This window comes from Ruditapes philippinarum, unplaced genomic scaffold (assembly GCF_026571515.1).
Source record: "Ruditapes philippinarum isolate M1 unplaced genomic scaffold, ASM2657151v2 ctg5352_1_1_1_1, whole genome shotgun sequence".
Classification (NCBI taxonomy): Eukaryota; Metazoa; Mollusca; class Bivalvia; order Venerida; family Veneridae; genus Ruditapes; species Ruditapes philippinarum.
The window spans coordinates 39,170-66,311 of record NW_026855578.1 but is presented as its reverse complement, the minus strand read 5'-3'; the positions used below and the strand labels follow the sequence as shown (position 1 = coordinate 66,311).

The window sequence follows — 27,142 nt, the reverse complement described above, 5'->3', positions numbered from 1 at the left end:
CCCACATTTGCCGAGTTCTGGATAAAACAACTAATACCAGCAAGATAGAATAGAATATTATATTTGTGTAGGTTTAATACAATTGAACGAGTTGAATAAAACAATTTTTATAATGCTCGCCAGAGGCTCGCATAATATGATTTTATTGAATACTAAATTTGTTGAACATACACTCATTCAATATCCTCTATTTATCACATAAATAAAATAAGAATGGTAAACTGTTAAAAAGAGTCATTTTTCATTGATGCGCCTATAGTGTAACACGCTTTAACGCTATGTTTATATATAGCGCAAATGACGTCATGTCAAAGTGTTGTTACACTAGTGTAATATCATTTTCATTAAATGGCTTTATTACACTTCTGCGCCGCAGTTTATGTGATAAGATCTTCTTATTTGTAAACACATATAAATTATAACTGAGTTGATTGATATAAGTCTGTTCCATCAGAAAGTTGTCAGATCAATTTAAGATTTAAGCAACTCGAAAATTAACGTTTAACAGACTTATATTTGGCTTCATACATACCTAAGTTTTCAGATAACGACTTATTTTAATGTATATAATTGAATGTTTATGTATACATATGCATTAACCGTATTTATCACATATCCATGACGCTTTAACAACTCCGTTAAAACGGTATTGCATGGTTTGTGCTTTTATTTTGATGTGACATCATTAATTTTGTACATGGTTTTGAGCATCTAGACTTGTATTATATTAAACAGAATTTAAATGACATTAAATTAATATTCAGTTATAAAGATATTTTTTCTTAATGATGTTATTTTAAAAAGAGGAATAGACTGTGTCAAAATATGTGCAAACATATTAAATAAAAAACCACGACATAAAAACCATCATGGCCCCAATAATGTTTAAAATAAAACAAAACAAAACAAGAAAACATTTTATTTCAACACTTAGTACCAATCTTTCAACACGTAGGACATGTAGAAATTACAAAATCGACATATACCCGGCAGTGTTACGCTCAATATAACACTCAGTACAAATATTTATAAGCAAAAATAAATTTAAACATATCTATTAGTACTGTGTACATCTTATCAACTTTACAGAACATATATCAAAGATAAATCTGTGTGCACTGACCGTATAATCAGTGCTAACAAATATCAAACAATAATCAAGTTCACATGAATGTTTATTTTTTTTAAAAAAAAGATCTTTAACCTCAAGGTTACTACTATTACTGTATAAGATAAGGTTACTTTTAATGAGCGTCATTGACCTATAAATCGAAACTGCTATAAAGCTGTACCGGTAGTTTAAAAGTTTGTATGTTTATATCTTAAACTGTATTCATGCATGTCAAGGATTTAGTATTTTTGGAGTATATTTTATATTACTGGTATATAACTATGTGATTAATGTGTTATATATAAAAGAAGTAGGATATATGTTAGCTATTTAAAGGTAAAAACATATTGTAAATATATCAACTGTTTATTCTAAAGGTAAAAATGTCTGATCTTGATAATGTATAGAAAAGGTGGCAAAATATTTCAGTGAGGTCCCAGTTTCAGTAACATTTTGAAAACAATGCTGCCGATTTTGTAAGCAAGGTTAAATTAAAAGTTTTTTTAGCATTTAACCTCAATGCAGGTTTAAAGATAATTGACAGAATGAAAAAGTAGTGTGTGATTGCATACAATGAAACCTCTCTTTTTAAAGCATATATTACTTATTTACATTAACATAATTTGATCTAATGTTTTCTAATAGAATAGTAAATGTTAAGAGCAGGTTATTTTTTGTTTTCTTTTTATTTGTTGAAATAAGTATCAAGTTTAATGACTAGTTACCTCCCTTGATGTCTGGGACAGTAACAATAAGATAATTGGTATTATTTGCATTATAAATAGGCTACATAACATATTTCAAATCTTGAAGGTTATAATGTATCCAGGTATCTGTTACAGAGATTTGTGTCATGTTGGTTGATTTATGTAAAATAAATGGAGAAAAAAACGTAACCAAGATAAGATACTAAACCTGAGATAACATTTATAATATAGTGTCAGTTTATATATATTATCATACACATGATACATCCATGCCAGTTTTGCCCTTTCATAGGGATTGGGATAGAAACATCTTATAGTTGGTTATGGCTAATAGTACAACAACATATTAAGTTTTAAGCTTGTATCCCATATGAACACAAGATAAAATGATAAGAAACAAAAAAGTGTATAAACCATTGTTAAGATAATTATACATACAAATAAATTCATATTGATATTGGTAATGAAATCAGAGCATTTAAAATGAAAATGAAAAAATACAGTCCTGTATAATAAAGTTGGAAGAACAGGGTTTTACACATATACATAGTACATAATTCAAGGAATAGATAACTAAAATGAAATTACTAGCAAGACAGGAATTAAATGAAACAGAACATTAGATACACATAAAGAAAGCATACTTTTCATTACTCTATGTTTCAACTAGTTGTTTGAATTCATTGAAGTCAGATGTACATCTGCGATCATTAGATGAACTATTCTAGACTTAATATCTGCTCCATTAAAGAAAAAGCTCTTCAACATACTTGGTTTTGCATACTTTGAGGGTACAGTCAATGCATTTTGGAAATGTAAAATTGTATATGCAGTACATACATGTATTAGGTGAATTGCCTTTATGTTTTTCCTTATATATGTTTGCTTACTGACATTAATGTCAAAAACATTCATGTTAGCTAAATATCATTTGTGTTAGCTTAATATCATTTATGTAAGCTAAATGACATTTATGTTAGCTTAATATCATTTATGTAAGCTAAATGGCATTTATATTAGCTTAATGTCATTTATGTTAGCTTAATGACATTTATGTAAGCTAAATGTCACTTATGTTTTTACTGGCATTTATGTTAGCTTTATGTTGTTTATGTTTGCTTAAATGTCATTTATGTTTGCTTAATAACATTCATGTATGCTTTTATGTCTGGTTCACTCCATGGCCTTTCAAAGCATTTAACATGTTTTAAAGTCTGAGGAAAATGGTTTGTAGGAACACAGGTTTATATAATTCATGACTACCTTTCTTACCTATATACATGTATTTCCAAAAGGTTAGGTAAGTTTAACTTTTACAATATATATATTGTAGGAAATTTTCAAATGTGTCACATCTCATTATTTATTTTTTCAGATGGAAAATATATTAGAGCAATGGGGACCTTTGTGTACCTCAATAGGGGTTGGAACAGCTGTGGCAGGGCTTGCAGCTACATACTATGTTGCCAATATGCCAGACCCGAATTGTATACCACCGGTTGACTTAAAAGACCAGTCCTATCTTCTAGAGGTATATTTCTGAGTCTTCTTTATTTGACAATATGATATAAAGATTGAAGATTATTATAACATATACTTTCTGTACTGCAGTAGAATCATGTAGAAAATAAAGTTTACATTATGAAAGAAATGCTTTCTTTACTACAGTAGAATCATGTAGAAAATAAAGTTTACATTATAAAAGAAATGCTTTCTTTACTACAGTAGAATCATGTAGAAAATAAAGTTTACATTATGAAAGAAATGCTTTCTTTACTACAGTAGAATCATGTAGAAAATAAAGTTTACATTATGAAAAAAATGCTTTCTTTACTACAGTAGAATCATGTAGAAAATTAAGTTTACATTATAACAGAAATACTTTCTTTACTACAGTAGAATCATGTAGAAAATAAAGTTTACATTATAACAGAAATACTTTCTTTACTACAGTAGAATCATGTAGAAAATAAAGTTTACATTATGAAAGAAATGCTTTCATTACTGTAAAAGAGTCGGGTAGAATATTAAGTTTACATTATATAACATTCCCCCAGTTAATTGATGTTAATGATCAGTGTTTTATTTGTTACAACTCTGAACTACTGTAATATGCACTACATTAAATGTCATGCAGCATGAATATTTAATGGTACAGACAAATTACTGACAGAAATACATGTGTTACTTAGGCTAAGTATAATAGCATTGGGTTCCTTGTGTTCAATTTCTAATGTTTACTTTCAAAGTTTTGAGTGCATTGATCTAGAATAATGAACAGTTTGAATTAAAATATTGTCAAACGCTCAGTATGATAATATAGGGTTCATAGATCTTAGTTTTTTACCAATTTTAGGATGGTTCTAGAACGAGCAAGCTGGTTCCTAAAGGGGCAGAGTACAAGCCACTTTATGAAGGCATGGAAACCTTCTATGATGTTTTTCAGAGAGGCATTAAACTGTCAGGTAAGAATAATAAAGTTTTATTAATATAAACCTTATTTGTACAATTATAAACTCGAGTGTAAAATTATTTTTAGATTTTAAGGGAAGTTAACGTTACTTTCAAGATAGCAGTTATTTTGTTGTCGGTTAGTTACAAATGTTACTTAACATCGTTAGCAATAGAAAATAAAATAAAAAAAGAAAAACATATATATTAGTTAATGTTATAATTGTCCTTTTATACAGGTAATGGTCCATTTCTTGGAACACGTTCTGGTCCAAATCAGGAATATGAATGGTTGTCATACCAGGATGTAAGATATTTATCTTTGAATTTCTTTTATTTTATATATACAGTGATGCGATGTTAGCCAGGCTCTATTATAAACACTTTATATTAATATATTTGAAGTTCTCCGTCTTATATAACATAAAGAAAATAGTTACTATAGTTACTATCACATGTACAAAGAACTGGGTCTGAGGTTAAAAAGAAATGTTACAGGCTCAAACACAGATCTCAGTTAATTTATTGGTCATTAACCTCGCATAAACTTTGCAAGTGTGTACACTGACCAATCAGAGTCCTAAGATTTGAGACACAAATGTGAAAAACATAACCCTGAGGCCAGGTCATCATAAATAGATATTACTTTTAAAGTACTCTTAGTTTCTAACTGTTTTTGGTAGCTAGCTTTTACTCACACACTGTACGGTCTAATAATACCCTTCAGTTGGCTTTTTGTATAATATATCACTTATTCTGCAAAGTTAATCTTTTTTAGCTCGACTTTTCTATGAAAAGGGGAGCTATCCTACTCGCCCCGGCGTCGGCGTCGGCGTCACACCTTGGTTAAGTTTTTCGTACCACCCCACTTTATTTCAGAAGTATTACAAGTATGGCTTTGAAACTTACCATACTTGTTCACCATCATAACCTCCATCTACAGACAAGAGTACATAACTCTGTCAAGGTTTTTGACAGAATTATGGCCCTTTTTTGACTTAGAAAGTGTATTGAGCTTGGTTAAGTTTTTTGTACCACCTCACTTTATTTCAAAACCATTGGAGGTATTGCTTTGAAACTGACCATACTTGTTTACCATCACGACCTTCATCAACAGACAAGAGGACATAACTCTGTCAAGGTTTTTGACAGAATTATGCCCCTTTTTGACTTAGAAAATACATTGAATATGGGTAAAATCCACTTATTGCCTTAACCCTTTGAGATATTGCTTTGAAACTTTTAATGCTATTTCACATCATTACCCCCATCTGTACGCAAGAGAAGGTAACTCTGTCAAGGATTTGTTTTAAAAATTAAGGCCTTTTATCGACTTAGAATCTTGGTTAAGTTTTTAGTACCAGTCCACTTTTTGACTGAACTGTTTGAGATATTAATTTGAAAGTTGGAATACTTGTTTACAATCATGATTCCCAAACATGTCCAGGAGAAGGTAATTCTGTCAAAGATTTTATTTGAATTATGGCCCTTAACTGTCAATGTTTTGTATTATAGGCAAGCACTAAAAAACTTAAAAAATCTAAAAAAATTCATTCCTATCCACTTGTTCACTTTACCATAAATTATGTCATATAAACATTGCTGTAATATTCAAGGGTATCAAACAACTAGTTTTTTTTTTCTTTCTTACCAGCCCTCTTTTGACTTAAACATTTCAAACTTTGCTGCAGTGTTCAAGGGTATCACACAATTCAGTAAAATAATTCTTCACTAAATATCTTAATGCTCATGGCCATTGTTCACTTTAAAAATACAGAGATTCTTGTATTGCCTTTTACTGCAAAAACTTTTTTTATTGGCAAGCAATAAAAAAGTCGAGCGCGCTGTCTTACGGACAGCTCTTGTTTGTTTTCTTTACACAAATTCTGTTTACAATAAGGACTGAATAGTGATCAATATTCAAGTTTGCATTAATCTATTTTGTTATCATTCAAGACATGCATATGTTCTGTTGATGTATAAATTTATGTTGTTGTAGGTATATGACCAGTCTATATCACTGGGGTCATGGATGGTCGGTCAGGGAATGAAGAGTGAAGACAAGACAATTATTGGTATCTTCAGTCAAAATAGATCTGAGGTACGTGACTTTTTGTGTCATCCCTACAGAGTAGTTATGGCCCTTTAATGAATTTTATTTTGAACTACTCCTCTTATACCACTAATGCAATTTCAGTGAAACTTTACAGGATTGATCGAAGGCTTAAGTACTTGGGCATAGTACACATGTTTTCCAGATGAATGATTTTGGCTGGTCTATGGCCCTTGGATGAATATCGCATTTTGCCCTGTTAATTCATGATTTTTGTGTCTTCTGCTACACAGTAGCTGCAACATGCAATTAACTATCATGAGGTAACACATGTGATCACTGATCGCTCTTGTTCTCTAAGGTAAGTCAGGTTAGAGATGGAGTGTTGTCAAAGTTTTACTTATAGAGCCTGTGATCTCCGGTGACACTCTGTGCACGATTACAGCCAGGAGCAAAACATTTTAATTTAACTACCAACCTTCCTTATGGTATCTCGTAGCTTCTTTAAATGTAAAATATCATAGTGTTTAATATCAAACTACAACAAGTTAGAAGTCTGCAGCAAAGGGTCCTGCTCTTTATACAAATAGAATATATATAAACTACTTCTACTACTATCATAATGGGTAATTTATTATATTACAGTGGATAATTTATTATATTATATTGGGTAATTTATTACATTACAGTGGGTAATTTACTATATCACAGTGGGTAATTTATTACATTACAGAAGATAATTTATGATATTACAATGGGTAATTTATTACATTACAGAGGATAATTTATTACATTACAATGGGTAATTTATTACATTACAGTTGGTAATTTATTACATTACAGTGGGTAATTTTCTACAATACAATGGTAATTTATTATATCACAGTGGGTAATTTATTACATTACAGTGGGTAATTTTTTACAATACAGTGGGTAATTTATTACATTACAATGGGTAATTTATTATATCACAGTGGGTAATTTATTATATTTTAGTGGGTAATTTATTACATTACAGAAGATAATTTATGATATTACAATGGGTAATTTGTAACATTAAAATGGGTAATTTATTACATTACACAGGATAATTTATTTTATTACAATGGGTAATATATTACATTACAGAGGATAAGTTATAACATTAAAGTGGGTAATTTATAACATTACAGTGGGTAATTTTTTTACAAAACAGTGGGTAATTTATTACATTACATTGGGTAATTTATTACATTAAAATGGGTAATTTATTATATCACAGTGGCTAATTTATTATATTTTAGTGGGTAATTTATTACATTACAGAAGATAATTTATGATATTACAATGGGTAATTTGTAACATTAAAATGGGTAATTTATTACATTACAGAGGATAATTTATTACATTACAATGGCTAATTTATTACATTACAATGGGTAATTTTTTACAATACAGTGGGTAATTTATAACATTACAGTGGGTAATTTATTACATTACAATGGGTACTTTTTTACAATACAGTGGGTAATTTATAACATTACAGTGGGTAATTTATTATATTACAGTGGGTTATTAATGACATTACAGTGGGTAATTTATTACATTACAGTGGGTAATTTATTACATTACAGTGGGTAATTTACTGTATTACTGTGGGTAATTTATTACAGTGGGTAATTTATAACATTACAGTGGATAATTTATTACATTACAGTGGGTAATTTATTATATTACAGTGGGTAATTTATTACATTACAGTGGATAATTTATTACATTACAGTGGGTAATTTATTACATTACAATGGGTAATTTATTATATTACAGTGGGTAATTTATTACATTACAGCGGGTAATATATAACATTACAGCGGGTAATTTATTACATTACATCGGGTAATTTATTATATTACAGTGGGTAATGTATTACATTACAGTGGGTAATTTATTATATTACAGCTGGTAATTTATTATATTACAGTGGGTAATTTATTACATTACAGTGGGTAATTTATTACATTACAGTGGGTATTTTATTACATTACAGTGGGTAATTTACTGTATTACTGTGGGTAATATATTACATTACAGTGGGTAATTATAACATTACAGTAGGTAATTTATTACATTACAGTGGGTAATTTATTATATTACAGTGGGTAATTTATTACATTACAGTGGATAATTTATTACATTACAGTGGGTAATTTTTATTACATTACAGTGGTTAATTTATTATATTACAGTGGGTAATTTATTACATTACAGTGGGTAATTTATTACATGAAGAGGGTAATTTATTACATTACAGTGGGTAATAACAGAGAAAGCTTGTTCAGCATATAGTTTTGTACCAGTGGCGTTATATGACACTCTAGGAGATGATGCTGTCACATTCATCATGGAGCAAAGTTAGATTTTATTTTCTATTAATATCTAACACAAGTTTAAACAATAAATTTTCTCTCACATGATGGTAGTCAGATACTGCCCTTGTCTTTGATTTTTAATATTTTCACTCTTAAGTTCTGTTGGATTTGAATGTTATTAAAGTCACAAATCTCATCCATTCCAAGATGCATGCAAAAATGCTTTTTATGAGGCTTTTTTACACTATAAAAGCTGGACAGTCACCAAATTAGAATTTAGTAAGACTTAAAACTCTGTTGAAAATACTTACTAAGAGAAACATTTATTTTGTCACAAACAAAAACAGTTAAAATTTTATTAAAGACATCATGTAAAAGGTTAACAAACTCCTTTCCTAACAAGATGTTTTTCCAATTATCTATATTTTTCTTATATTTTTCAGCTGAAATGCCTGTAATTGTTGTTGATTTATCAGAAAAAGTTAATAAATTGTTACAAATGGTTTCAAATGGGCGTGGCAAAAGTCTTAAAACCATCCTTGTTATGAATGGGTTAGACGGGGTGGATCAAGAACTTGCAGCCAAGGTCAAGATTAAAGTTGTTTCCTTCAAGGAGGCCCTGGTAATTTTTTTCTATGATGTTTACCCTTAAAATTACCATAAAATAGAAGAGACATGTAACAATAAAAATGAAAAAAAAAATATATCAGAATATGAATTTATAGGTTTTCTAACTAAACCTCATTGAAGTGTAGAGTAAATAGTTTTTAGCAATATTTTAACAAATTTTTTGATTTATTTCTAAAGTAATTACAATACCATTTTCTATTTCCACTCATGGCAGTATTTACTGTACAAATATTGCAACAAAATAAAGTTATAAAATAATGATAAGTTTTGTAAACTGTTTTAATATATTTCATATGTACATTATTTGAATTGACAAACCTGTATTATGTCTTTTCAGGAAAAAGGAAAATCTGATATTAGAAATGTCCAGGTAATGTAAAATTTTCTTTAACTTTAGATAAACTTCAATATTATTTTTGGGTCAGTTGCTCAAAAACTGTGGTAAATTTAATTGCCTGTTAAAAGACATTTTTTAGGGCTTTGAACAACTAGCTTTAAAATAGTATGATTTATGAAAGACATATAACATTTGTTCATTGTTTCAGTAAAGAAAATGATCAATTTGTTGGCTTTAAAATTTGTCTCGATATTCTCTTCAATTAAACTAATAAATCAGTAATATAGATATTAAACCTTTCTTTGAGGAAGAGCATATCTGTAATGTAATGTAACTTTGACCAAATCCTTTTCTACTTACTATTTTGAATACCTGTTGTTTCTTTTTGTATTTACATGTATATGCTAATGGTCAAAGCATTTTTTCTCTTTGTCTTCAGATATTTAAGAAGTTAGGGTGTTTGGGGTAAAGATAAAATATAAGGATTTTGTGATTGTATCTTTTTGCCCCAGTAGACTGTACTGTATTAAAAATACTGAGTATGCACAAGTTTTTAATGAAATGTTGAATATTGCTTTTCAATGCATGAGGTCTATAATTATGGTACTATGATGAATAAATATCACATTACACAATAATATAAGAATACTATTGTTACTTTTCCGCAGCTTCAAAGTCAATGTCAAATATCACTTTTCACTGCACAAGATCTATTACAATATAAGAATACTGTTGTTTGTTAATAATCCACAGCCTCAAAGTCAATGTCAAATATTGATTTTCAATGCATGAGATCTATTATGATGGTACTAAAATAAATAAATATCATATTACACAATATAAGAATACCATTGTTTCTTAATAATCAACAGCCTCCAAGTCCTGATGACATAGCAATAATGTGTTATACCAGTGGAACTACAGGTATTTTGTTTTATTAAATTGAAATGTAACAAGTCTTTTATGATATTTTATGTCTGACCTTGAGACCTAAAATATTGTGTCAAAATATATCTCATTGAGGAAATCATTTAGTACATGTACCATCATGTAATGTTACCCAGAGAATATGAATATGTTTAAAACAACTGGATACAATTTTTGTGCCCCCATGTTAGTGGCGGGTATTTAGATTTACCCTTGTCCGTCCGTCCGTTCGTCCGTCCATTCACTTTTGTGTCGCACGTAACTCAAAAAATATTTGACCTAGAGTCATGAAACTTTACAGGAATGTTGATCAGCATGTTTAGTTGTGCACTTTAGTATTTTCGTCTGGATATTTTTAGTATTTTCAGAGTTATTGCCCTTGACTTAGTAAAATTTTGCAATTTTCAACTTGTTTCGCATGTAACTCAAAAAAGTATTTGACCTAGAGTCATGAAACTTTACAGGAATGTTGATCAGCATGTGTTGTTGTGCACCTGGGTATTTTTGTCTGGATATTTTTAGTATTTATAGAGTTATTGCCCTTGACTTAGTAAAATTTTGCAATTTTCAACATGTGTCGCACGTAACTCAAAAAGTATTTGACCTAGAGTCATGTAACTTTACAGGAATGTTGATCAGCATGTGTAGTTGTGCACCTGGGTATTTTCGTCTGGATATTTTTAGTATTTTCAGAGTTATTGCCCTTGACTTAGTAAAATTTTGCGATTTTCAACTTGTGTCGCACGTAACTCAAAATGTATTTGACCAAAAATCATGAAACTTTACAGGAATGTTGATCAGCATGTGTTGTTGTGCACCTGGGTATTTTCGTCTGGATATTTTTAGTATTTTCAGAGTTATTGCCCTTGACTTAGTAAAATTTTGCAATTTTCAACATGTGTCGCACGTAACTCAAAAAGTATTTGACCTAGAGTCATGTAACTTTACAGGAATATTGATCAGCATGTGCAGTTGTGCACCAGGTATTTTCGTCTAGATTTATTTAGTATTTTTAGAGTTATTGCCCTTCACTTAGAAAATTTTTGCAATTTTCAACTTGTGTCGCAAGTTACTCAAAAAGGATGAGACATAGTCATTAAACCTTATGGGCAGGTTGCTCAGCATATTTAGATTTGCACCTGGGGTTTAGCTTATGGATTTATCTAGTATTTGTAGAGTTATTTCCCTTGACTTAGTAAAAAGATTGACAGAACAGTGGCACGGTGGGGGCACCCGTGTCCTATCGACACATTTCTAATTCATTTTAATAGAGAAGAGAAATTAAGACTTGCTGGTCAAGTAGGTTAGTTTTAAAAGATGAAGTTGGCAGGGAGAAGTTATTATTTATTAGTTGTATTAGTTGAATTATTAGTTACTTTGTGACAGAGTGACAGAATAGAAATATCAACTTACACAATGTATATCTGAACATTGCAATCATGAATTTATAATGAAAGTTTGTTTATGCTGATATTTCACATTAGTTTATACAAATATATTTCAGTTGGATTTTGTTGGAAGCTATTAGCTATATATTAAAACACTCTCAAATGCATTCCTGGAACCAACCAGTACTAACCAATGTGTATAAATTGTTGCTCAAGTAAAAAAACAGCAAGCTCCGAAGCAGCTAACAATCCTCTGATTACTAGTCTGAGACCTTATTTTTTTGGCCACTTTTTCATAAATTGATGATGCTCATAAAAAGACTTATCTGAAAATTTATTATTTACATACAAGTAGAATAGGTTTAACTTCGTGTCATGATATTATATATGTATATCACTAGATGTCTCACATTTTATAATTCTTCATGTTTGTAACATGACTTTTCAGTGGATAATCATGACATTAATATAATCTATATACATAGCTGCAGTCGATTTATTAGAATTAATTTCATTTTCTTCTCTAAGGAAGAAAGTTTGTTGTACTATAAATTTCAACATAATGAATCTGAACAGTTTATTTCGCCATATAAATAGTTATTTGCAATGTAACTCTCACCTAATGTCTCATGTTATATACAAACAGCCATTTTGACATAGGGCCATATAACCTGTCAAAAATCTTTGTAACTAATAATATATAATTTTTCAGGTAATCCAAAAGGTGTGGTGATAACTTACAGACAGGCTATTGCTCAGATGACTATGATTAGTATCAATGACTATGTAAGTTTAAAGGGTACAAACCAATATCTTATAGAATATTTTTAAAGAATTTATCAACAGTAAAATTATATTGTGGTCGGATCTGGGAAGAGTTGTAATAAAATGCCTCTGTTATTTAACGTTTACGAATATTGTATGTTAACAGAATAAAATTTTCCGTAATAAAAGATGATTCTGCTATTTTAAGTAAGGTTTTATCTGTTTAGCAATGACTTCAAGCATAAGTTTCGTAAAATCTTTACTTGTAGGAAAATTATACATGTATATTTATACTGTATGTTATATTTCTGTGCATGTGTTTACACTGTGTGCCATTTATCCTGTGTGGAAACCATAACTATGTATGTATGGTGATACAAAAATGTGATTGGATAACCCCCATTCAATGTAGAAATAAATAGAGTTAAAATGAACAGCTTAGAAATACTAAGATAACTTTTATATTAACATAAATTTTAATAAATAGATACAATGATATGAACTGGATCTATATTTATTTTTGTATTCAGTCATTTGGCAGTTAAGGTAAAGAAAGGTGATTGTTGTCATTTCTCAGATCAGCTTTGGCAATGAAGCAATTAATATCTATACAGTAAGTTACTTAAGCAATGCAAATAATGACATTTTTTGTCAAATTAATGGGAGGTAATTCATCTTAAATTTTTATGCCCCCGCCATGTAATGGCCGGGGCATATAGTGTTACCCTGTTCCGTCCTTCCGTCCTTCCATCCTTCTGTCATTCTGTCATTCCGTCATCATCAGTTTCCGTTTATTATCTTAAGAACGGTTGCACACATTCAACTCAAATTTGACATATGGATATGTCATGAGAAAATACAGGTCAAGTTCGTATTTGGTCATGGTTTGATGATTTTTGGCAGAGTCATGCCCCTTTTACTTTGAAAATAATATGAAATTTCAGTTTCCGTTCATTATCTCCCCAACGGTACAACACATTCAACTCAAACTTGACATATGGATATGTCATGAGAAAATACAGGCAAGTTCGAATTTGGTCATGGTTCGATGATTTTTGGCAGAGTTATGCCCCTTTTACTTTGAAAATAATATGAAATTTTCAGTTTCCGTTCATTATCTCCCCAACGGTACAACACATTCAACTCAAACTTGACATATGGATATGTCATGAGAAAATACAGGTCAAGTTCGAATTTGGTCATGGTTTGATGATTTTTGGCAGAGTTATGCCCCTTTTACTATGAAAATAATATGAAATTTTCAGTTTCCGTTCATTATCTCCCTAACTGTACAACACATTCAACTCAAACTTGACATATGGATATGTCATGAGAAAATACAGGTCAAGTTCCAATTTGGTCATGGTTCGATGATTTTTGGCAGAGTTATGCCCCTTTCACTTTGAAAGTAATATGAAATTTTCAGTTTCCGTTTATTATCTCCCCGATGGTACAACACATTCAACTCAAATTTGACATATGGATATGTTTTTGGAATGCTCAGGTCAAGTTCGAGTTTGGTCATGGTTCAATGATTTTTGGCAGAGTAATGCCCCTTTCACTTTGAAAATAATATGAAATTTACAGTTTCTATTCATTATCTAACTTAAATTTGACATATGGATATGTCAAAGGAATGGGCAGGTCAAGTTGGAATTTGGTCATAGTTTGATGATGTTTTGGCAGTTTCTTCACTCATACTTTTAGCCATTATTTTGGCTACAAATATGCAATATGCTATTTTTAAAAGGTTAAGACTTAATAATTTCAGTGCCTTGAACATTGTATGAAAATGGTTTGTGTTAACATTGAAAAGTTTTAAGGGCTTTGAACTTAAAATGAAAAAAATAATTAATGCACCATCTGAAATTTTGGCTGCATGCGGGGGCATCCGTGGCATGATGACACATTTCTAGTTCATTTTATGTTAACATATTATCTTTCCTTGATTTTAGCATTACAGGAAATTCAATAAAGATGACACACATTTGTCTTACCTACCTCTAGCTCACATGTATGAACGTATTGGCCAACAATGTTTGACCATGGAGGGAGCTAAGATTGGATTTTTCCGAGGAGATGTAAAACTTTTGTTAGATGATTTACAGACTTTAAAACCAACTGTGTTCTTCTCTGTTCCCAGACTTATGAACAGAATCTATGATAAGGTTTGTATACATGTCCGTCTGTAATGTGGTATGAGCGTGTGTTTCCTTCCTAAACTATAAAAGTAAAGATCAACTTTGGAGAAACTATGTTCATAGATTACAAACTCTACAATGTTCATTTACTCATAGTTCAACTTATAGATTTTAACATACTCAATTGGGAGTTGACTCAAGCAAAGCAAAGACCAGAACGGATAGAGCACTTAGAACACGTTACCACACACAAGAACTAACATAACATACCATACCAAAGTTTTATAAGTTTATTTCAAATCTGTTTTATTTAAGAGATTGATTAAATAAATACTGCATGTTATATTTCTTTGATTATTTGTATTAAAAGTGTGGACTCAGAAATTTGATTGTATCTTTTAAGTGTTTTGATATTTATTTTATTTTTGACCTACAGGTGATTGCAGGAGTTAAAAGCAGTAAAGTGAAACAGTTTCTGTTTAACTGGGCAATTTCCTCCAAGGAGAAAGAACTGAAACAGTGAGTTTCTCAAGTAGAAAAAAGGATGTCTGATTTTATTATCCCATTACTTCTAATTCCCAAATAAAATCAACTTTTTTTCTCCAAGAGACTGTTTCAAATTTAAGCAGTGGTAGTACAGGGGACAAAGAACATTGAAATGTTGTTTTGACGGATGAATTTGTAAGGAAGAGCAATGCAAGTTTAAAAAAAAACTATTTGATTAATGTAAAAAAGGTAAAATTGAATTTAGGCTAGTGTCGAATAATTAATGTTGTAGAACTTTGTCAGATTAAACTTTGCTTTCATGAACATCATGGGAAATTAATGCTTATATAGCTTTATAGGCTTAATCAGTATTTTTGTTTTAAATTCATGAATAGGTATGTAATAAGACGAAACAGTATTTGGGATAAGATTGTGTTTAAGAAGATTCAGGCATTGTTTGGTGGTAAAGTTGATATTGTTGTCACAGGTTCTGCACCACTGGAAGCTGAAGTTTTAACTTTCTTTAGATGTGCTCTTGGTTGTGCGGTAAGTAGAAATATTTGTAATTGATTTTCCTGTAAGATAACTCTCTGTTAATGTTTGCGCTCAAATTTATATTTTATTTACTACTTAAAGAATTTACTGATTGAGGTAACTGTTAGAGGTTATATATTTGAAACTTCATTCATTTCTTTATGATTTTAATTGGAGGCCATTGTCAAAGATCTGTAACTCTAGCATGAATATTTACAGAATTAATCCCCTTTGTGAAAATTCATAAAGAGGAGGAATAAAACATATATTAACCCATTACTTCATGAGCATTTTGTGAAAAATGGCTGTTTTCATTGAAAAGTCTCCCGTTACAAGTTCAAATTGCTATAATACTATAAAAACTGCTTCAACACTAATCAAACTTGGCACAAATGTTGACTGGACCATTGCACTTGCAACAACATGCTCAGGTTTAAATTTTCTGTTACCATGGCAACGAGGGGACATCTCAAAATTGCCAAAAATCACTATTTTGCGTTGATTTTTTCCATCAAAATTGATTTCAAAGTGCTGCACTTTCTCAATGGATTGAGATAGAGTCAAATGCTTTTCAGCGTTGGTTACACGTTACCTTATGATCAATCTGGGGTCATTTACAGCCTCTCACAAGTCCAAAATTTTTCTTGGCGATGAGGGGGACTCCGCCCCCCTTCAAACCCCCCTAAACCCCCTTCTGGCAACCCCCTGATGTATCTTTTGGTTGGGAGGCCGCGCCGAAAAAGAGGTCACTTTTTTTAACAACATTTCTCAAACAAAACCAAGTGTTTGGGGCCTAAATAAGGCATTTTTTCATCATTTGAGACAACAAAAAGTGGGGGGGGTGAAAAAGGCGTTAAAAGGCGTGTATATGAAGTAATGGGTTAAGAAAGCATTCTTGATTTATTTTGAGTGTGTTAAATGTATATTTATTAGTACTAAAGAGTGAAAGAATATTATATAAAGAACATGGCAAATTTAAAAGCAGACTGCCTCCAGACTCGTGCCAATTTTCATGAAACTTCTTTAAAAACCTATTTAAAAGAAAATTATTGTTAAGTAAACAAAGAAAATAATTTACAAATTGCAAACAGCACTTGGAAACCACTTAAATTAATAAAAAGTGGTCAAAATAATCAAAAATAGACTTTACTGTGTTATTAACCCAGTAGAAATATGGTGATAAAGTCTGCAAAATCAGCCCTCAATCATACATTTCATTATAATTATTACTTGTATCTAAAATATTTTACTTTTCTTAAAATCCAAGCACATTTTTCTAAAGTCTAAATTCTTGAAATATTTTGGCTGATCTGGAGGCATGCAGCTTCAGTATTTATTGTTTACATTACAAGGGAGGCAACTATGAAAAATCATGTAATGAAGTTAACAAGAGTTGTGTTATGATTATAATTGACTGTATTTACAGTTTGTAGAAGCATTTGGACAAACAGAAAGTGTTGCAGCAGTAACTATGGGGTTAGTTGGAGACTGGAGTGCAGGTTAATATTAATTTAAATAAATAAATGTCAATTTATTGTTAATTACCTAAATGATTTCATAACACTGCTTACGAATTGGCGCTGATTTGTCATATTATTTTATCAACTGATATTAATCAAATCTGTGGCGTTAGTGTATGTGAGATATCATTTTAGCAGCATATGAAAAGAAAACATTATAAGAACAGAAGATGTCAATAAAAATGCGTAATTATTGTTGCCTTTTAAAGGGTAGAGGTAGAAAATATAATAGCCCCATAATTATACATGTAGTCCGTACCAGAGATTATTGCCAGCTTAACACCATCTTTTTTCTTCTTTGTATAGTGGAAAAGTCACGAGGAGTGTAAGAATTGTTCTTAATGCACCTAAGATGTTATAATGACACAGGAATTATATTCCTGAAAAAAATAATGTTCATTCTTTACTATATTATAGGACATGTTGGACCTCCTTTACCATACACCTACATCAAACTGTTTGATGCTCCTGAATATAATTACTACGCTAAAAATAACCAAGGGGAGGTAAGTCTTGTGATATCTTACATGTAGGTTATTATAACCAAGGGGGGGTAAGTCATATGATATCTTACATGAAGGTTATTATAACCAAGGGGAGGTAAGTCTTGTGATATCTTACATGTAGGTTATTATAACCAAGGGGGGATAAGTCATATGATATCTTACATGAAGGTTATTATAACCAAGGGGAGGTAAGTCTTGTGATATCTTACATGAAGGTTATTATAACCGAGGTGTTGTATACTATGCTCCTCAAAGTGATATTATGAAAAATAATCAAGGGGAGATAACTGCATTAAAATTTAATAGAGATGGATAAGTTGTATTAAGTTATCAAGGGGTGATAAACCATTTGATAACTTTGCTTAAAATAATCAAAGGGAAGTAAATTATAGTAGATATAATTTTGCATTTATTTTTTTATAAATGATGGTATCAATGAATCAAAGTAAGCTTTTTTATGTAAAAATCTAAGATAAAGATTTTTAGTTTTTATGTTATTTATATTTCACTATATGTTATTTATATTTCACTAGGTGTGTGCTAAAGGAGTCACTATCTCAAGTGGATATTATAAAGACCCAGTAAAAACAGCAGAAACTATTGATAAGGAGGGATGGCTTCATACAGGAGATATTGGACAATGGTTACCTGTTAGTTTTTGTTTTTCTTGGTCAAAGAATTTTAGTATATGCATTTTTGTTTGTGCTTAATGCGCTTAATTGACAAATGGAAGTAAATTGTGATGCTGTCAGTTTATACACCTGTAGTTGTGTACGTCACCACTTCCTTGCCTGACTAATTACTAGGTAAATCTTTGGCATATACTCCAAAGATTTTGTGTGTTGGTTGATCATGACTAGAAGAGGACCTTTACTGATTTTGAACTCAAATGTCAATGTCAAGCTTTTCCGACCAATAATAAGAGAACACTAAAAAAAATTATATCATGGGTGCAAACACTTTGCATTATTGTTTGTGCTTAAAGAATCTTACTTTATCCTTCAAAGCTCTGTGAAAATTAAGCATCCGTTAAATCCACTTACTCACTGTTAAATTGCATTAAATTCTGTTGCTCAAATTTAACACTAACTTTAACTGTTAAAGTAGTGAGAGGGTGTGCGAGCTACACTCTAGTATCTGATTTGGACAGACTCGATCATTCTTCAATTTTATTTTTATCTTAACTTTTTCTAGTTATTTTGTGTTGCATAAGAAAGATATTTCTAGAACTTGATTGTAGATTGAAATGTTCCCTAATTGTTTTTGAACAAATTGGACTTTGTGATATTCATATGTTTTACCTTTCAGAATATAATTTTTTAAGAATATGTTTAAGTTTTATAGAATATGTTTTTTCAGAATATGTTTTACCTTTCAGAATGGTACATTAAAGATTATTGACAGGAAGAAAAATTTGTTCAAGCTGTCACAGGTAGCCTTTCTTCAAATGTTACTGAATTTGGTTTATGCACAATTTATTTCAGCTCAATCATGTTAGTCCATGCATTGTGTCAGTAACCAATCATGATAATTCATGCATTGTGTCAGTAACCAATCATGTTAATTCATGCATTGATTCAGTAGCAAATCATGTTAACTCATGCATTCAGTAGCCATTAAAGTTAATTCATGCCATCAGTAGCCAATCATGTTAATTCATGCCCTTCTGTCAGTAGCCAATAAAGTTAATTCATGCATTAAGTAGCCCATCAGAACACTAAATTTCATTAAACGATGCCGATGCAATAAGACATCTTCATTTCTTATTATATTTTGTGTTATTTTATGTACAGGGAGAGTATGTGGCCCCAGAGAAAGTAGAACTGGTTTATAGCCGGAGCTCATTTGTCGCTCAAGCTTTTGTAGAAGGTGATAGTCTTCAGGTATTGTATATTATTTATTTACAATTTATACATACCTGTACATTGTATGGTCAATGTTTGATAAAGGATTAAGTTGTTTGGTGATTCTACATCTTGGTATGAGTCCAAATATATCAAGTATTGTACAAAACACTGTTAAATTACCTTTTTAGCTCACCAGAACACAATGTGGTCAAGGTGATTTATTTTAATATTCTGGTAATCTGTTAGATAAGATGTGTATAGAATAATTACATTAATTAATTTCAATAATTAACATTATTTTATTTGTAAAGGCCTGTCAATGTCTCTAAAAGTGTTTTATACTGGTGTGACATAAGACCAGCACAGTTTGCCTTTTAGGATGAAGGATATATTAAAACAAATAGTATAGAAACAATTGTTTTCCCCTCATACTTTCATGTCATGCAATGTAACATTTAAGAAATGTCATGCAATTTTATTACAACACCAGGGATGTCAATTTATTCAAAGTGACTAAAATTGGCCTCAGAGGTTTTCAAAAATCACCAGTATGTGACATAAGAGTTATCAAAACAAAATTGTATTTTTATTGTTTACTCTCATTTATAATTTACTTTCTTACAGCCATATGTGATGGCAGTGATTGTGCCTGATGAAGAAGTTTTAATGTCATGGGCAAAATCTCAAAACATTTCTGATAGTTTCCAGGAACTGTGCAAAAGTGAGGTAAGACAAAAATTATTTATATGTAGAAATTGATATCTATAATAATAATGTTAAATAATTAAGAAGTATTTGCCATCATGTTTTTCTCAAATGTGTCCTTCTTAGATTAAAAAGTAATATCCCTGTGGTATGTTATTGTGTCAGCAAATGAGTGCATTTCTCTGAAAATTCACATTAAATAAATTAGATTTCCCCAAAATTTCTGACAGTGATAAAATTTTAATTTGTATGTTAAATAATGAAATTTTAGATTATGAAGGAATTTCTAATACTGTTGCTATATTATAAAATATTCTGTAATTTATGTTTTAATCTAGAGTGTTAAGTCAATGATTCTACTGGACATACAGAAAACTTGTAGAGAAGCTGGTCTCAAAGGATTTGAAATTGTAAGTTACCTTGGCAACATATTGTTGTTTTCTAATTTCTTGACATGTAGTTTTTAGCTCGACTTTTCTATGAAAAGGGGAGCTATCCTACTCGCCCCGGCGTCGGCGTCGGCGTTGGCGTCACACCTTGGTTAAGTTTTTCGTACCACCCCACTTTATTTCAGAAGTATTACAAGTATGGCTTTGAAACTTACCATACTTGTTCACCATCATAACCTCCATCTACAGACAAGAGTACATAACTCTGTCAAGGTTTTTGACAGAATTATGGCCCTTTTTTGACTTAGAAAGTGTATTGAGCTTGGTTAAGTTTTTTGTACCACCTCACTTTATTTCAAAACCATTGGAGGTATTGCTTTGAAACTGACCATACTTGTTTACCATCACGACCTTCATCAACAGACAAGAGGACATAACTCTGTCAAGGTTTTTGACAGAATTATGCCCCTTTTTGACTTAGAAAATACATTGAATATGGGTAAAATCCACTTATTGCCTTAACCCTTTGAGATATTGCTTTGAAACTTTTAATGCTATTTCACATCATTACCCCCATCTGTACGCAAGAGAAGGTAACTCTGTCAAGGATTTGTTTTAAAAATTAAGGCCTTTTATCGACTTAGAATCTTGGTTAAGTTTTTAGTACCAGTCCACTTTTTGACTGAACTGTTTGAGATATTAATTTGAAAGTTGGAATACTTGTTTACAATCATGATTCCCAAACATGTCCAGGAGAAGGTAATTCTGTCAAAGATTTTATTTGAATTATGGCCCTTAACTGTCAATGTTTTGTATTATAGGCAAGCACTAAAAAACTTAAAAAATCTAAAAAAATTCATTCCTATCCACTTGTTCACTTTACCATAAATTATGTCATATAAACATTGCTGTAATATTCAAGGGTATCAAACAACTAGTTCACTTTAAAAATACAGAGATTCTTGTATTGCCTTTTACTGCAAAAACTTTTTTTATTGGCAAGCAATAAAAAAGTCGAGCGCGCTGTCTTACGGACAGCTCTTGTTTACACCTACATATAATCGGGTCACCCTTGTCAAATATGCTGGCAAACGTACATTTGTGTCTGTTGCATATCTGCTATATATGCATAGATTGATATTAATATTTTTGATCAAATGTTCATAACCATAAGATGTAGTGTCATGATTAAGTAGGGGTCAAAGGTCAAGGACACATGGGTCAAAGGAAAATATTTGTTGCAATTAAAATTCCACATTCATTGAGGGATTTTAATGAAACATGCCACAAATGTTTATCATTTTAAAGTGTTGTATATAGTGCATAATCCAGTTCCTTGCTGTCAAGGTCAGAGTCACACATAGAATTCCAGTGTCAGTTAAAAATATGAAATTGTATATGGACAATTTGGTTGTCTTGAGACTTTATATAAAAATATTTACAATCTTGGTCAATATATGCAAGGTCAAGATCACCAGGTACTTTGTTTTTTTTTTTCATCTGAGGAAGCTATCTAGTTACCTTATGGAATATTAGTGGTTCTAAAGAGGTGCGAGTTCATGCCTAAAATAATGCATGGGGGCACCTTGGGTATTCCTCCATCACTAAAACTTGGATATGACCTATACTGTGTTGGTGCGACGTGAAACCTTACCAAAAAAGAAAAGATTTTAGGATTTAAGGATTTTCCTCCTAAAGGATTAAGAATAGTAGAAGTTCAGCTATTTTACTGACAACTCATATTACATAAATATGAATTATTCTATTATTTATTTTCAGACTAAAGATATCATTTTGCGATCAGAACTATTTTCTATTGAGAATGGACTGGTAACACCTACGTTCAAAAACAAGCGTCCACAGCTGCGTAGTTTCTTCAAGAATGACATAGCAGCTCTGTACAAAAAACATAGTGGTGGGTCAGGTTAACGGAAGAAGTAGGAATCATCATGTTCATAATTTACAACTATTTTTTCTGAACTGAATTTTTGTATTCTGAACTCTGAATGTGTAAGTCTAATGCAGTTTCTATGGTTTTTAAGGAGAATTAATTAAAAAGCCAAAATGCAGCTTTTGCCAGGCTATATAAATGTTTGTTGTCATTAAGAGATGTCTGAGGGACTGTCTTAAATGCATTTTAGGCCATCTCAAGCCTCAGAAAACTCTCTTTTGGTTTGTGATGAAACCAAACATGGCAGTCTCAAATGCATTTTAAGGCCACCTCAAAACTCAGATAACTCGTTTTTGTTTGTGATAAAACCAAAATATGGCTGTGCCTTAAAAAAAATTATAACGGACCATCTCAGAAAATTTAAATGACATGTGAATAAGGATTTGTCTCAGCTAGGTACATACAACAGATAGAAATGTAGTTAATAGTTTAGGAGATGGTTAAAATTTTGGTAGATATTCAAGTGTATACTTGAGCTTTTCTATACTCATACAAAACAAAACAACAACAGTATTTTTCAACATACAGGGAAGTTAATATTTATACAGTAATGTGTTTAATTTTATTTATAGACAGTAATAATTTATATATAAATTTACAGGCATATGACAGTTATATTATAATTATATAGAATAGAGAAAAAACAGAATCCTTAAAGAAAGCCCAACATAGCAAATTTGAAAATGTTGCAGACTCGGTTTGATTGAGCCTGTTCATGGTGTTTGAATTCATAGTGTTTGGTTGTATACCCCTCACACAATGAAGTTGTTAGGTGGCTTTACTGAAATCATTTTTTAACTGTTCAGCCATCCATCTGCCATAGGTTTTTATTCATCCAGGCATAACTCGGAAAAAAAATTGTAGGTATCAATTTGAAACTTCATAGATGGATAGCTCTTTTCAAGATGAGGAGTGCCCAAGAACCATAACTCTCTTTTGCATAATTTTAGAGTTATTGCCCTTTGTAATACCTGCTAGTTATTTTGAGTACAACTCAAACAAACACAGTAGGTATCGACTTTATACCTTCATAGGTGGATAGAAGGAAAACATCACAAAAATCCTTTGTAATGCTTAATATTTATTTTGAATTTGAGCATTACTTAAAAGCATTGGAGATACAATCTGGTAAACTTCATATATGTAAAGTCAATATAATTTATAATTCAGGTGTAATGACAAAGCAGCATGCAGGGATGTCTTAGCTAGGACAATGGAAGTTCTAGTTTTTACTGTGGTTTTTCATATTCATCATATACAAAGTTATTTTGGGAACATTTTGTATAGCGTTTGTGGGAACATTTTGTGAGATTTTATTTTGTTGAAATATTTTTTATGAATATACAATTTTTAGATCTGATATTAATAAATATTGTTGGTTTTTATTTACAAAATCTTTATATTTATATTTAAGAGGAGAGAGAGATAGATCATTACAAATTCATGTTTTTACTAATTGTACATGTATTGATTACCACCAATAATACTTCAGTTCATATATGGAAGTTATTGAAAAGTTATTGAATTAGAAAATTTACAGTTGTTAATTATGTATGTGTAGTTTTATGAAAACATGTTTTTTACTAAATTTATTGAAGCCATCCTCTTATTTCTTTGCTATAATCTAGATTTATTCTAACAATGATTATCATTTTTACAGCTTTTATATAATGGGCTAATGTAATTTACTGTATTACATATTTCTGAAATCCACCTCAAGTTTGACATAGTAAAAAGGAGTTTATATCAATAAGTTTTGCTGTTCTGCATTGAATGTTTTTTTATCATCTTTATTATGATATGACATTATTTTGATTATGAATACATAAATCAAATTGAATTGCAGGAATAATTTTTTGGTTTGTTTTTTGTATTGTTTTTTGCTGATAAACTTTACATGTATATACCATATATATACATTTAATGACAGTTTTCAGGATTCAGTTATTGTCTATACCATTACCTTTATTGACATGTTTTTCAAGATTAAGATTATTATATAGTGTTGAGTACAATACTGCATTATATTGGACTCTTACACAGCTGTAAAACCTGATGCATAGTCCAATATAGGTTTTGCTGCTGTGTATGAGTCCAGTTGACCTCTTAATTTCACACTAAAGAATTTTTTTTTCATTTTGACATTACTTCATTACTTTGAGTACAATAAGGATTCGATATATAATTTTTGGACTCAGAAAATGAAAAAGTGTGGATGGAGTACAGCATAATTTTTATATGGAATTTTTGGACTCTGAAGTATGGCTAAATAGATAAAATGAGATCCAACGATCCAATGATTCACATTGTAAGATCAAATGATGCAAAGGCTTGAAATTCACTTGTAACATTTCATAAGGTGTGAAATACAGCTGAATATAACCTTATAAGTGTTCATTTAAATTTAATACAATATGATATTATGTTTACTATATATATAGAGTAGTTTACATAGTGATGTATTTTTATATTATACATAAAAATAAGTACAATATATGGGAATTGTAGTAAATGTTATTATGTTTTGTTATGTTATACATGTAAAATGAATACAATATTTGGGTAGTAAATGTAATTGTATTTTTATATTATATTGATAAAGTGGATACAATATATTTGAGGTAAATATCATTGTATACTTTTTTACATTATACATATGAAATAAATACAATATTTTGGTAGTAAATAATGTCATTGTGTATTTTAATATTTTACATATATTTAGTGAATACAGTATATGGGTAGTTTACATAAATATGTCCCTAATTATTTTACTTGATATACACTGTTGAAAAATTTTGTTTATATTTTCAAAAATAATGATATTTTTTTCAAATCAACCAGCATTTTTTAATCAACAACCAGCATTGTACAAATCAAGGGGCCAACATTTTCAAAACATGATGCCAGCATTTTCAAACCATGGGGCCAGCATTTTCAAATCATGGGTCCACCATTTTGCAAATCATGGGGCAAGCATTTTCAGATCATAGGGCCAACATTTTCAAATCATGAGGCCAGCAGTTTCAAATCATGGGGCCAGCATTTTTAAATCATTGGGCCAGCATTTTTAAATCATGGGGCTAGCATTTTAAAATCATCTTGCCAGCATAAAGTTGATGGTTTGTTCTGTCCTTAATCGTTTCTCATGACATCTTTATACATTTGTTATATTTTAACTGATATCATAGATATTTGATTTGTTGGTACCTATATGAAACACTTTTTGCATTTGGTTTTAAATCGATCAGATCATAGTCAAGGTAACTTCCATTAGGCTAAAAAAGAAATATTCTCCTAATTCTCCTCATAGAATAAGTCAGGATTTAGCAGAGTACCATCTTGGAAGGTCATTCTGTGTTAAGGAAATTCAAATATAATTACAAAGGGTCGATATTTTGGTAGTCCCCATCAGGTTTCATTGGAGGGGACAATGAGTATTACCCAACCCCTTTCCCATTCATTTTTGCTTCATTGCCATAAGTATAACTCAAAATGTACACAAGCTAGGCTGGTGGTACATATACTTGGCCAGTCAACAGAGGACCATAAGGGGAATAATGCAAATTTTATTTTTATTTTTTTCATACAACTGATAAAAATGTGGTTACCAGTCACAGGGGTCGTCTGATAATCAGAATGTACAAAAGCTATGTTGATGAAAAATGGTTATGATAATCAAGGTCTTGATACATATTATAAAAAAAGACACATTCTTAAAGTTAATCTCCACAATTATATGGGTTGGAGGTAAGGAATCATCAGATAACTTTACACAGGTTGTGGGGACTGCTGCATCAGTATCTGTAACATGCTTGTGTTCTATAATTTTATGTATTTTAAGTTTTAGTTTTCTTAAGTTATAATTTTGTACATGCATATAGAGGCGTATTTTTGTGTCGCCTGCTACAGAGTGATTTGTAAATGTTTTCTTTAATCTTGTAACTCTCTTTAATAGAAATCATGCCCTTTTTAAGTTAGGAGTCATGGTTCCTTTACTGGGCACAGCTTTTGGGGACATTTTGAACTACAAGTTCTTTGATTTTGTTCATTTTTGATTTCAACAATTTTTAATTAACCTTTTTTCATGAGAGATTATTTTTGGGACCATTTTGACAAAAGTGATTGATAAATATACATGTATTAATAAATGTACTTGTAAAATGAGATTTTTATATTTAATGCTCAGCTTAAAAAGTGCTGCTTATAAAATGTATTTTGGTAGAGGTGTTTTATTTACATAATAAAATCTATGTTATATTTATGTTTTGTTTTAACTTTTCCCACATGGAAGATCGGTAAACCGAACATGTAAGCCTTGTTAAATAAAGGCGTTACGTACGTAC

At 30.6% G+C, this 27,142-nt stretch overlaps 1 protein-coding gene across 3 annotated transcripts; it reads left to right on the top strand.

Moving 5' to 3' along the window:
- Positions 1 to 1,274: 1,274 nt before the first annotated feature.
- LOC132743773 (long-chain-fatty-acid--CoA ligase 1-like) lies at positions 1,275 to 27,056 on the top strand. Of its 3 annotated transcripts, XR_009627616.1 has the most exons (22): positions 1,312 to 1,447; positions 3,194 to 3,349; positions 4,175 to 4,283; positions 4,509 to 4,576; positions 6,269 to 6,370; positions 8,613 to 8,712; positions 9,114 to 9,292; positions 9,638 to 9,670; positions 10,510 to 10,561; positions 12,665 to 12,738; positions 14,673 to 14,885; positions 15,295 to 15,377; positions 15,740 to 15,890; positions 17,305 to 17,377; positions 17,816 to 17,904; positions 18,438 to 18,554; positions 19,283 to 19,336; positions 19,698 to 19,787; positions 20,376 to 20,477; positions 20,795 to 20,866; positions 22,625 to 22,855; positions 23,967 to 27,056. XR_009627616.1 is itself a non-coding variant. In XM_060732338.1 (21 exons), exons 2-21 carry the CDS (start codon positions 3,194 to 3,196, stop codon positions 22,772 to 22,774), a joined length of 2,067 nt encoding a protein of 688 aa, XP_060588321.1. In that variant the 5' UTR covers positions 1,275 to 1,305; the 3' UTR covers positions 22,775 to 27,056. The 3 variants fall into 3 exon arrangements, 2 of the variants coding, with proteins under 2 accessions (XP_060588321.1, XP_060588320.1); XM_060732338.1 differs by lacking the exon at positions 1,312 to 1,447 and adding an exon at positions 1,275 to 1,305 and having other exon boundaries at positions 22,625 to 27,056; XM_060732337.1 differs by having other exon boundaries at positions 22,625 to 27,056.
- The last annotated feature ends 86 nt before the right edge of the window (positions 27,057 to 27,142 follow it).

Coding starts and splice junctions, on each gene's coding strand:
- LOC132743773 (XM_060732338.1), top strand. CDS start 3,194: ATGGAAAATATATTAGAGCAATGGGGACCTTTGTGTACCTCAATAGGG. Junction 8,713..9,113: donor CACATTCATCATGGAGCAAA/GTTAGATTTTAT, acceptor TATATTTTTCAG/CTGAAATGCCTGTAATTGTT. Junction 9,671..10,509: donor CTGATATTAGAAATGTCCAG/GTAATGTAAAAT, acceptor AATAATCAACAG/CCTCCAAGTCCTGATGACAT.